Raw genomic sequence first — 12845 nt, forward strand, 5'->3', positions numbered from 1 at the left:
TACATAAAAACTCACCCACGCTCTGTTCATTTCTATGGAATTTTAAGAAGTGTATTTATCAATGGATGAAAGTTAGAACTCACTTTTTGATAAATACACTTCTAAAAACCCCATAGGAATGATTAGAACGTGGGTGAGTTATTATGTATTAAGCTCTGAACTCACATCTTAATAAATCTGCCCCTATGTGTCATATCATAAAGTCCCTTTATTGATATAACATTTAGACACTTTTCAAAGCTTAGTTATTGTAAAGCGAAATGCTGTATCTGGACTGCTGTTTAAATAATGCATTCTACCGTAGGTGGTGATCAGAAGAAGACCTCTTTTTTATGTTGTGAACCTGATTATACCTAGTGCGTTTCTCATGGCTCTAGACATCCTTGGATTTTATCAACCTCCAGAGAGTGGGGAAAGAATTTCTTTCAAGATCACCCTGCTTTTGGGCTACTCTGTCTTTCTTCTTATTGTATCAGATGAATTACCTGCAACACCTGGGGGAACACCACTGATAGGTAAGAACAGAAAAATCATTACCACAAGCCATTTTGCAAGTGGCGGATTAGGTTTGCTATCAGTAATTCTTGCAGGAAGTTCTTCAATCCAGTGTGTGAATTTTATTTTAATTCTTTCACCACCTTTAAATAAGACCTTAGTGATCTGTGTTAGCAAGATCGTGGGCAGGCCAATTTTCCTTGAGGTCCTTAAAGTTGCCCTTATAGGAAGAAATTAAAGAATAAGTAAACCTTTTTTTTTCTATGAGTAAAATTACTCTAAACAGCCTCCAGAATTACTTACCTTTGTCCCAGCATTCTCTCTGACCTGTTTCCTCAGTCAGAAGGTATTCTTTATCGTTGCTTCCTTGTGCAGAGTGAAGCCCCGCCCCCACTTCCTGTTCAGGAATGGCTAATGCACAGACTGGCTCCTGCTGCCTCCAGGCATGCGCAGAAGGCTCTCCACTCTGACAACTTTGTCGAATTGAAGAGAGAACTGAACAGGAAGTGGGGGCAGGGCTTCACTCTGCACAAGGAAGCAACGATAAAGAATACCTTCTGACTGAGGAAACAGGTCAGAGAGAATGCTGAGACAAAGGTAGGTAATTCTGGAGGCTGTTTAGAGTAATTTTACCCATAGAAAAAAAAAAGGTTTACTTATTCTTTAACAATGCCGAAAAGAACTACAAAATGACATCTATCTTTGTTAACTAAAGTAGAAAATTGCATTTGCTTTCATACTTTGCATACTTCCCACTGCTTTTTGAGTGATTTGCTCTCCACACAACACACACCATCACTGAAACCATCACTCCTTCACATAATGCAGGGGCTCAATCCTACAAAAAGCATATAACCTACTTTAAGTTTTGTGTGTTAGGAATGGCACATAAAGGATCAGAGATCTAACCTACTGTCTGTTTTGTGTGCTAGGAATATATTTTATAGTCTGTATGGCTCTACTTGTAATCAGCATGGCAGAGAGCATTTTCATAATTCGAATAAATCATAAGCAGCATCTACAGCCTGAGGTTCCCAAGTGGATAGAGAGACTGGTCCTGGAGAAGATCACTGCCTTATTGTGCATCAAAAACAAAAAGAAATTTAGACCACCATCACAGGGAGTGGAAAGCGCTAGCACTGGTGAGAAGAACTATTTGACATTTCATGTAAAAATCCATAAGTGTTGGGTCCAAATGTAGAATGAAGTATTGGAGTAAAGGTGAAGTTATCTATGAATGGAACTCATGGTGCTCATATCATACTTCAACTTCAGATTGTGGACAGCAGCATGTAACACAACCTGGTGTGAAAACTATATAACAAATATAAGGATTTCATAAATCACTGGATATATAACCATATGTAGGCACAAAACCTTAGGTCCTGGAACTCCAAAGTGACGCTTAATCTGCCCTTTGATCAAAAAAATATTTTTGCATAATAAGAAAATGAGATTTTCCAGTGCACAATTAAACATTTTCATAATTATTTGTGAATGTAAATTGCAATTAAAAGCAATATTTGTGTAGTCCTTTTTGTTCTCTGGTTCTGATTTTTGAAACAATGTAAAATGTAAAACAGGATAATTTAATTCTGTTTTGCAGAGCAATTATCCAAATACAACCTTGAAAATGTTGCCGGCTGCAATAACTCTACGGGGCTTATTTTGCCAATGAAAGAAAACCGTGACATGCTGGATAGTATCCTACAGGAGGTTATCAGCATCAGGAAATCTGTGGAAATCAGTTCCAGTCATGACAGTGAGGTGGAGTGGCTACAGATTGCATACGTGCTTGACATCCTCCTATTTAGAATGTATCTGGTAGCAGTGTTTACATATTTCCTTACTTTAGGAATCATGTGGTCTAATTGGCACAGATCCATGCCAAACATTTAGCCTGTGCCTGTACAGACAGTAGTATGTAGGCAAGTGTGTCCCTCATATTCACTGAAGTTCATAATGCCTTACGAATTCTTTAAGTAAATGTTAACTGCAAAATATTCAGGCACAAATTCTTTAACTTCAACAAAATATTTAACAACAATGATAATGTCTGATTAAGACCAGGGGTGATTTGTAGTGAGATTAGTCAGACACCTATTTCTTTCTTCTTTTTTGTCTTTTTAAATGCAAAGTAAGAAACTCAACCAAAATTGAGACTACTAGTATATGCAGTATTGCAATGACAATCATGTCCATTTATGAAGTCCTATCTCCACTGAATACTATGCAGAGAAAATTCTTAATAAATACAACTTCTATATTCACCTTATAGAACTCATGCTCACAGTCACTAATGTTCTTCTGTGTAACTCATTTATATGAGGAATTGCTTTTTGTATTTCTTTAGGCAGATAAATTGTAAAGAATGAGCTTATTTGGATTTTTTTGTAACATTAATTGTTTCATCAAGTACTGGCACCAGCTGTATTCCAAGTTCTCCAGGATATATGTGAGATTTATCAGATTAAAGTGTGAAATCAGAGCTTCACAAGTAGCTTCACCACTTTCTATTAAGTCCTATGGGTTTTTTTTCGAGAGGCATGTTTATGAATGGGTCTATTTGATAAATACACCTCTAACAATCCCATAGAAATGAATAGAGAGCAATACAATTTTACTGCGATGAGCTCTAATTTCAAACATTAATAAATCTGCCCCAGTTATTATAAAGAACACACTGTTAGTTACATTTTGTAAATACTGTAAAATATTTGGGCCAGGTGCTCTTGGTGTTTCCCAAGTTATTTGTTCTGTTCTCAAGAATTAATATTAAATATTTGCGTGATAATCATTGTTTTTCAACTGGTGTTTGTCTTAATCATAACTTTGGCTCAGTTTGTTATTTTTTTTATTATGTCTTAGCTTCAACATGAAGTTGTCACCACCCTTTAAACTGCACATCCACTGCCACCCAGCTCTGCCCATTCCTACACTCACTACAGCATTTATTAAGACATTATTGAGGAAATGTAAACACATTTGCCAAAGTAAGACTTCACATTTTGCAATGTAATATGTTTAAATAGCAAGTTAATACATAGGGTATTGAAGTTGCATATAGCAATAACTATTTCTGTAAGGTCTTTCATTACAAACATTATGCACCAGTGCAAACTACAAAATGCTCATCTACAAAAGCAATGCATAGTGAAAAGTGCATATATTGGAAGCATATTATTTTCACTTTGTGGTGATTTTATTTATTTAATTCCTGTAAAAACTGGCTGCATACCATCAATTGCAGTTGCATGCAGTACACCGATATGCCGTTATAATTAGTGTATCTGTTTTTGTAAATCGCATGCAAATTGCTGGTAATAGCAGGGATGGCACCAAGGAATTTATGCCACAAAGAATAATGTATGTGGAATATTGGCATGGAGGCACTGCCGAAGCTAATGAGATGCAAAAGTGAATGCTCTGTTTTGATAATGGCAAGAGAAATTTCTCTTGGTAAAAATTCATTTTTGTTCTCTTGGTATATAGGCAAAGATTCCATGGAGAAATTTCTCCTGGTGAAAAGAGACTTTTCACCATGTGAAGTAAATTTGTCAAAACTTTTAACTTTTAGTAAATTGCCATTGTTTTAAGGAATCTACATTTTTGGTGAAAATACTCCAAATTTTCAATTTCACCCTTTAGTAAATACGCCCCTAAGAATATCCCAGTAAGTATATGAACAGAATAGCACTCAATAGTAAGAAATCCCTGTCCGGCTTGCGACTCCTCCAGTTACATGGGAGTAGGAGAAACAATATGTTACCTGAAAACAGTTCCAATGTGCAGCACTGGTTTCTTCTGAAAGCTCAGGATCAGGCACAATGCACCGAGATGGCTGCCTACATGCCAATATTATAACTAAAAAAAAAATACATTTGTTGGTTCAACTATAACATTTTAAATGGTAGAGTGAATGATTTGCTATGTAACCGTAATGTGTATGACATTATCCCGTTTTGCGAATTATCCCTTTAATATAAACACATCAGAAACATTATTTTATGCACAGAAATACAAATGGCATGTCTCCTGAACATGCCAATACCAAATATGTAGTTTTATGGAGATTTCTCACTTGTCTAGGTCAATAATTCTGTAGTAAATAACCCAGTAGTACATTAGTAGATTTCTAAAGCACTGCTTCAGAAATCAGCACATTTTAGCTTCATAAATTCCTCTAAAAGTAGGCTTACCGTAGAAAACCATACATTGTTGGAAAGAACAGATTCTGATGAATCCAAAATAGTTAAATGTCTTTTTACTCCAAAATACCAAGTTACCTTTCCTTAAGTTATCAGTTTTTTTTTTGTTTTTTTTATTGTGAATTTTTTTTAAAATGACCTCAAAGCTTCTAGTCTACATCATCTTGTCTCATACACGTTATTAGATAACCAGTTAAAACACCCTAAATATGAATGCCAAGTGTCAATGGAACTGTTTGATGGGCATAGTTTTACCTAAGTATGTTGAATGCAGTTACTGAAAAATTAACACATGTACTGTATTTTATGTGGGGTAGAGCAATATATTTTTGGAAAGTACACATTCCCCAAATCCAAAATGGGTGCACAACATACTACTCCAAAGTACCAAGCCACAAAGCTTTCCTAAAGCTGGCGATTTTGATGATTTTGGTGATTTCCAAAAATCACCTCAAAGCTTCCCCTTTCCAGCATCTTACCACAACATATCATTAGGCACCAAGATAAAACATCCTAAATATGAACCCCAGGGGTCCACTAAACAGTTTGATACATAATGTGCATAGGTGTACGTAAGTATATGGCAGTTAGGAGTCCCAAGGTGAAGATACCCCAAATCCTTATAAATATTAAAATTGAATGGGCACACATGGGCAATGACCATCTATCGAGGGTTGTAAAGGTGCACATGAGTGGGGGGAAGATGAGAAACTTGATTTGGCTGTGTCCTGACGAGTTTTGTAACATTCTGACACTAAGGAGAAGCAATCAGATGGGAGCCTGTATACTGACTAACCTGGGGTATACCTGTAAATTACAGAACCGAGCTGCAAAGCCATGAAAACACGAATACAAGATTTTAATTAAATCAAAATAACAAAACAGCAACTGGTGCAAGGTGAAAATATGAACAAACATACAGGCCAGTGACCGGAGCAATCAGCCAGGAGAAATAGAGTCCAATAGAGTCATCTAAAAAAGTTGCAATTTGCTACATTTATCTCAATTTTTGTATGTACAAAGGCAAATAACTATAAATATGAATGATGGAGGTCTAATAAAAAATGTCTCGCCTGCCAACTTAGCTTCTGCAAACAGAGCCCCATTGCAGGACCGACGTAGAAGCTCCCTTGGCGTGTTGCAGAGGGGCTTTGTGGCGCATCTGACTCTTTGCACCAGCAGAAAAAGCGAGAGATAGCTTTTACTGCAAAGAATGTAGGTTCTATGTGCCTAGAAGTTAGAGCCTTTTCCTACAAGAACGTAGTACCTATGTACTTGGCAGCAGAGGGTTAAGCAAATATTTTTTTTCTGTAGTAACAAAACATGTTTACAAGATTTTTAGCAGATGGGAAGGTATGGTGATCCAAGTTGCAGAAAAATCACTTATCCAGAAAAATCCAGGTCTCAAGCATTCAGATACCAAAGCCTATACCTGCATAGATGTGCACAAACTGAAAGCTTAGTAAACTAATAGACGCCAACTAATTTTCACACAGCACTCCAGAACCCTCCATCAATGTGCAATGCATCAGTTTTAACACACATAACAATATATATATTCCAGTGAGTAACCATGTAACTTCAGCATTCAATCACAAAGTGGTTTAGGCATATAACTCCATGTAGGAATAATGGCTTCCCACATCCACCTGAAAAACAGAAGATAATGTATTCACAATTTTTCAGCACAATCACTACTGCTAAATAAAACTATTTACTAATTTTGGCAAATGTGCCACTTTAAAGGGGATATAAAGTAAAAATCTCAACTAGTGTTTATATATAGCCCTAAGATAGGGAAGCAGTATAACATATGTTGTTTCAAAAAAATGAGATGACAAAGCAGTTAAAACTGGGTTAAAACACAGCTAACTGGAGCTCTGTATTCCTCAGTGTCTGCAACTGAATAAAGAATGCTTATGTTTGACTTCCTTCTCTGTGTCTGACTTTATCTTATCAGCAACTGACCAATAACAATCCAGTACAATTGTGCAACAAGGAACAAACCTGTTTTTTTTTTCCAAGTCTGGTACAGAGCAGTCCACTGCTTTTTTCACATTAGGACGGCCACTTGTATTGTAGGTTTCCAGGAGATGTGATCAGAACTCATTTCAGGGGGATAGCATAAGATGCAAAATACAAAGACTTCTAATTAAAAAAACAGTAGAGAGTTTTTATAGGTTTGTATTGCAAATGTATTTTATTTGGTATAAATAACACCCACAAGAATTATGACTTTAGATCCCCTTTAAAGTATGAATATAAAATTGAACCCTATAAATATAATAAATTTAACATTTATAACCCCATTATAAACCACATTTTCCATATTTCGTCTTTAACCCACCCTTAATGACATTTTATGTCCATCCATTATTATCCCATACTTACCACCTTGCAGTCTAAACCAGCCCCTAATGACATCCCACGTATATCAATAACTAAGGCTTATGACTGGCTGATATCAGGCTGTAACTAAAAACTTCAGATTAAGATTATGAGTCCAGACACAATTTGGTAGAGTTATAGGCTTTAACTGAGGTCCGTGATTAGAAGCACGTGTCTGGACATGCAAAAAATCAGATCAGCGACCAAATTCTGCACATGCAATATTTAACATGGGGACAGTATCTTACGATCATATTGATAACTTTATACAAAGAAGTACAGAAACACAGAAAAACCACAAAGTCTACTAATGGCGTCAACACTCATGGATGGGAAAACACAATGGATGGGAGATACAAAAAGTACTGCCCAATGAGCAGCAAATAGAGAAAGTACTGAAAAGAAAATACAAAGGGAGAACATTGTAGTTCATTAAGCAGCTTGGCTGTCCATAAAAATGTAACAGCTTTAAAGGAACAGTTCAGTGTAAAAATGAAACTGGATAAAATAGATATACTGCACAAAAAAAACATGCTTTTAATATAGTTAGTAAGTCAAAAATATCATCTATAAAGGCTGGAGTGGGCAGATGTCTAACATAATAGCCAGAACACTACTTCCTCCTTTACAGCTCTCTAAGCTGTTAGTAGTTAGTAACCAATCAGTGACTTGAGTTGGGCCATATGGGATATAACTGTTAAGTTAGTTTGCATTTGAATCTGACCTGCATGCTCACAAACTAACTGAACAGTTATGTCCCATGTGTCATCCCCTAAAGTCTCTGACTAACTAAGAGGTTAGAGAGCTGAAAGCAGGTAGTGTTCTGGCTATTATGTTAGACATTTGCTCATTCCAGACTTTATAGATTACATTTTTGCCGAATTAGCCATATTAGAATTTTTTTATTTTGCTTAGTATATCTATTTTACCCAGTTTACTTTTTACACTGAACTGTTCCTTTAATGAAAAGCAATTTAGAGACATATACATTTTGGAAGATGGTTTATTCTATGTGATGTTGCCAAGCAATGCCTCATCTGCAATTTTCCCTTTTTAAATTATACAACTAAACTAACAAATCTCATGGATCTTTGTGGACAGTGGCAAGTGGCACAGGCAGGTGCAATATCCTCACAAATGAAACACATTGTAGGAACACACTAAAATAGCATAAAACAGCATGCTGCTCCAGCATAAATGCAATAAACCAACTACCAACAAAACTAGAACTGCGGTGAAAAGCCATGAATTTATTCAGGAGTATTACCCCTTAAGAACTAGGGATGCACAGAATCCCAGATTTGGTTCGGAATTCGGGCCGAATCCAGCCTTTTTTTGATGGATTCGATTTTGGCCGAACCGAATCCTAATTAGCATAAATTAGCATATGCTAACTAATGCTGCGCTCGCTGCAACTTTTAACCCTTCCCGGTCCTGATTAGCATATGCTAATTAGGATTCGGTTCGGGAGTTGGCAGAATCCATCAGGGTGGGTTCAGGGGTTCGGCAGAACCCAAAAAAGTGGGTTTGGTGCATCCCTATAAGTAAACCATAACAAAAACACAAATGATTCAATTTTACTTTATTTTTAAACAGTAAAAGATAAAAACAACAGTAAAATTACTTGGGTGGAGAAGACTCTGCTGCACAGGCTGAGGTTATTTGTTACTCAACTTAAATAGGGAACACCTATGGCCTAGGGCCTGAAAAGGGCCTACACTATCTTGAAACTCCCAGCCTCTCTATCCAGCATTTTTAAATTAATATATGCCTATGAGTGAAGCCACACAGAACCTTGCTTTTGTCCTGTTTATCTCTAGCGTTTCCATTAGGAGAAGCGCTTGAACTGGAAGCCAAACTAACCACTGGATAATTTCAGAGAAAACTATTATCATGTGATAATATCCCTATTGATAGCATGTATTAAGCCCAATATTTTTATAAATATTTTATTTATTTTTATTCTTCCTAAATCATTAGCGTTTCCATTAGGAGAAGCGCTTGAACTGGAAGCCAAACTAACCACTGGATAATTTCAGAGAAAACTATTATCATGTGATAATATCCCTATTGATAGCATGTATTAAGCCCAATATTTTTATAAATATTTTATTTATTTTTATTCTTCCTAAATCATTTTCCCATAAGAAGATCAATAACTATATTTGGACAGTCAATCTTTTGAAAACAGTCCTTTTCTGTCAATCCAGTTGAAAACAATCCCTCCTACTTACTTACATAGCAAGAAAACCTCTATGTTTCTACATATAAGTTGACAGAATATGGCCTCTTTTCAACAATCTGCTCTGTTCTGAACACTAAACAGTGCCCACAGTATTTGGAAAATCTGCAAGAAAAAACACAATAAACTACAACAAACCAACATGTGGCCTAACATACAATAACCTATTTGACTCCTATCTAGCCAACCTGTTTATAGTGGCTTCCTCCAAATCCTCCCTCCGTTGCCTGCCTAATTTAGTAAGAGTGACCTGAAATTTCAATGTGTACCACACACAACCAGATATTACCACAGGTGGGCAACATGGTCAAAACATAATTTCCCATTAACCTGGAAGTCCAAAGAATTAATGCTGTTGGGCTGTGCACTGGACTGATGGTGCCTTACCCAACTGAGACAGTGGAGGCTCATTGAGCTTTTTTTTCTATATGTACTTTTTGTATTCCTGTAGTTTATTAATCATTCAATGAAGACCCTTTATAAGGGTAAGTGCTTGGTCATTAAGCTTCTTGATGTGACCTTGCCCTTCCAGCTGTCAAGATGGCTTTTATAACTATATTCAGTACCCCATGCAATTTCGTAAGTAAACACCCTTTTGCAATCTGGTCATTAAGTGACAAGCCTTTAGGAGCAGATAGGTGGTGTATCTTAGGTACTATATCGAGGGGAGAAATTTTAAATCAGTAAATGGACCAGCTATCTTTCACATTGTGGGTTCTTTATCAATTTTTTTTTATCAATTTTTCTACCACCTGGATACTAATCAACTGATTTAAATTTTCAAATTTCTTTCCCCTCAAATGATGGCAAACAAAAACCTACACTAAAGCCATCTAAATTAGAATTATTCCTATTGCCTCATTGATGTCCAAGTTCTTAAGTAAATATTCCATGGTGCTTAAGTAGGAAATAGTTTTGCTATTGATTTTCTGAAACAGTATAAATGCAGGGTGGGGAGAATTCAGAACATTTATGTTTGTATCTGCAGCCATTAAGCAATTTCCACTGAGACTCTTTTAATGCCCAGCAAAATACTTTCTTCAGTAACTGTCTTTGATGACCTAACTAACTTTGGCTAAATTAGATTTGGAAGCATCAGACTTACTCATACACCCTAATTTTCACACCCCATTTTACATTAGGGTGCACTGAATTGCTTTCGATGATTTACTCATAAGGTCATATCCCTACATTTCTATAGGCTCTCCACACTATATCTATATATAAAATATATAAGATGCTGGAACAAACCTTTGCAACACTACAAAATATACAATATGCTTGTAACCAATTACAATTAAGTTGAGCTATAGCCCCTATAGAATGAGTTACTGCCTCTTTAAATTACAAGGAATTTGCTGGCAGTTTACTTACCTTTCCCCTAGGGGCCCATTTACTAAACAATTTTGAGATAAATTCGTACTTGTTCTAAATTATAGAACATTTCGGTACGTATGCAAAAATGCAGTTAAAATTCCAAGTTTTTTGTGGTTTTCAGTAAAAAAAATTTCGGTAAACTTTTTTTTGTGCAAAGAATACAAACATCTTGTTAACACTTTAGTTACACTTTCATCAGGACTATATTTTCGAGTGCCATTGAGTCCTATGGAAGGCTTCCAAAGCCCGCAATGGAAAGCTTCAAAGCCAGAATTGTTTTCATGGCGTTTACAAACTTTTGGGCACGAAAATTTTGTGACTTTCAGAACGCAATTACGATATTTTCATACGAACAATAAAAGCATTGCAGAGACATTTTAGAACTACAGAAATTATCATGGTGTCCCTAATGCAGTTTCATGTTTGTAAATGTGCAGTATTGAAAACCTGGCAACTCTTACTCTACTGCACATGCGCGATTGCCAATAGCCAAAGTGCTGAATATTTAAAGCAAAGCAAAGAAAATTTAGACATAGACGAATTGATCACACAGTGGAAAGTTTTGTCCACTGCTGTAGCTACAATCAAGTAAGTATACACTATTGTAAAAAAAAAAAAAAAATAACTATTGACTGTTTATTTGTATTATTTAAAAATGTAAATGTATGAAGCTCTATGCTTACAGAAGATATGTAGTCCCATATGACAGTTATACCCAGATCTCCTTAACAGTGTGTAACAAGATATTGTTATTGGATAATAATTACAATCACAGCTTGGTGACTGGCAAAAGTGCTTTTGATCACTAATGTGTGTAATGCGGTACAAGATATTGTTTCAAAAACACATTACTTACCACTAGGTTTGGTTGATTGACTGTGGTCAATCACTTACCCATCCATTGTTGTTGGACAGAATGTTCATCTAAAAGAGAAGGCAGTTCACAGGTGGTCATTACAGCAGAGTAATGATGTACCCGACCCTAACAAGCCTGCTCCCAGCCCACTCCAAACCCAAACACTACACGACCTGGCTTCTGCCCTGTATTTATAGAGCTGTGTCCACCCCACAATGATGTCACAAAAGGGGTGGGGCATGGCGGGTGTGTGGCTATAAATTCTGAAGCCGGAAGAGGCAGCCGGCAGTGTTAGGTCGTGGTTGGGGAGAGCGAGTGAAAAAACTCAACCCAAACCCGCCTGCGACCTGCAAGTGATGTGCCAAGGTCGGCCCGAATCCACATGGTGGATTAATCCCCAGCAAATGACAACTACTTTTCTGAACCACTCTTATGACTTCCTGCTGCAATGATTCAGGTGGTACATATATAACTATTTATACATAGAAATGCTTCTAACTTTAGCAAGTCTACAACATGTGTATACAAACACATGAAAAAAAACTTTTTTTCCCCTTTTTTTGTTTCAGCAGTGTGTCTAGGGGTTTGGGTATTTTTCCACCCATTTTGGGTAATGCACAATGTGTACTTTCCAAAAATATATTTGAGCTTGCTTTTTTGTGACATTTTTGATTTTTTTTTGCAACAAATAAAATGCATTAAAAATGCAGATATTTAGGTAATCCTATAAATATTCTATAGCAAACTGTTTAGTGGACCCCTGGCATTTATATAAAGGATGTTTTATTTTGGTACATAAGGATATCTGGGAGATAAGGTGTTGCAAAGTGTAAGGTTTGAGTATAATTCTAAAACAAAAGGAATTCTGGGAATGAATTCCAAACTCTTAAAAAAATCCCATTTACATGAGTTTATCCTATAGGCTACAGCTCACCCACTGGGTTTGAAGCTGAAGCCAGGATAATAGCTGATCAGATTCCCAACTACAGACCAGTTTCGCCCTTCTTGAGGCTCATCAGTGTAGTGCAGGGTTTTCTGATCAGCTTAAGTAGAGTCACCATGTGGTTCTACAAACAAATAAATAAGGTTGAGGAGACATTGTAAAACTCTCTTCCAAACTGCTAAGTTTATGAAAGCTTTACTTTGTTAATTTAGAGACATGATAACCCATACTGGATTTGGAGGGGTGGGGAGCTTAGAATTGTTTGGGGCTTTTACACATTAAATGCAAAAAATATTTAATCTGGCAGTAGCTAAAATTCCAGCTCGGTATTTTGTA

At 36.4% G+C, this 12845-nt stretch overlaps 1 protein-coding gene across 1 annotated transcript; it reads left to right on the forward strand.

Annotated features, from left to right (window-relative positions):
• The first annotated feature begins 367 nt into the window (after positions 1-367).
• On the forward strand, positions 368-3233 carry LOC100492554 (5-hydroxytryptamine receptor 3A). The gene is made up of 3 exons (XM_031906507.1): positions 368-515; positions 1428-1637; positions 2102-3233. Exons 1-3 carry the CDS (start codon positions 368-370, stop codon positions 2392-2394), a joined length of 651 nt encoding a protein of 216 aa, XP_031762367.1. The 3' UTR covers positions 2395-3233.
• The last annotated feature ends 9612 nt before the right edge of the window (positions 3234-12845 follow it).

Source organism: Xenopus tropicalis, chromosome 7 (genome assembly GCF_000004195.4).
Source record: "Xenopus tropicalis strain Nigerian chromosome 7, UCB_Xtro_10.0, whole genome shotgun sequence".
NCBI lineage: Eukaryota > Metazoa > Chordata > Amphibia > Anura > Pipidae > Xenopus > Xenopus tropicalis.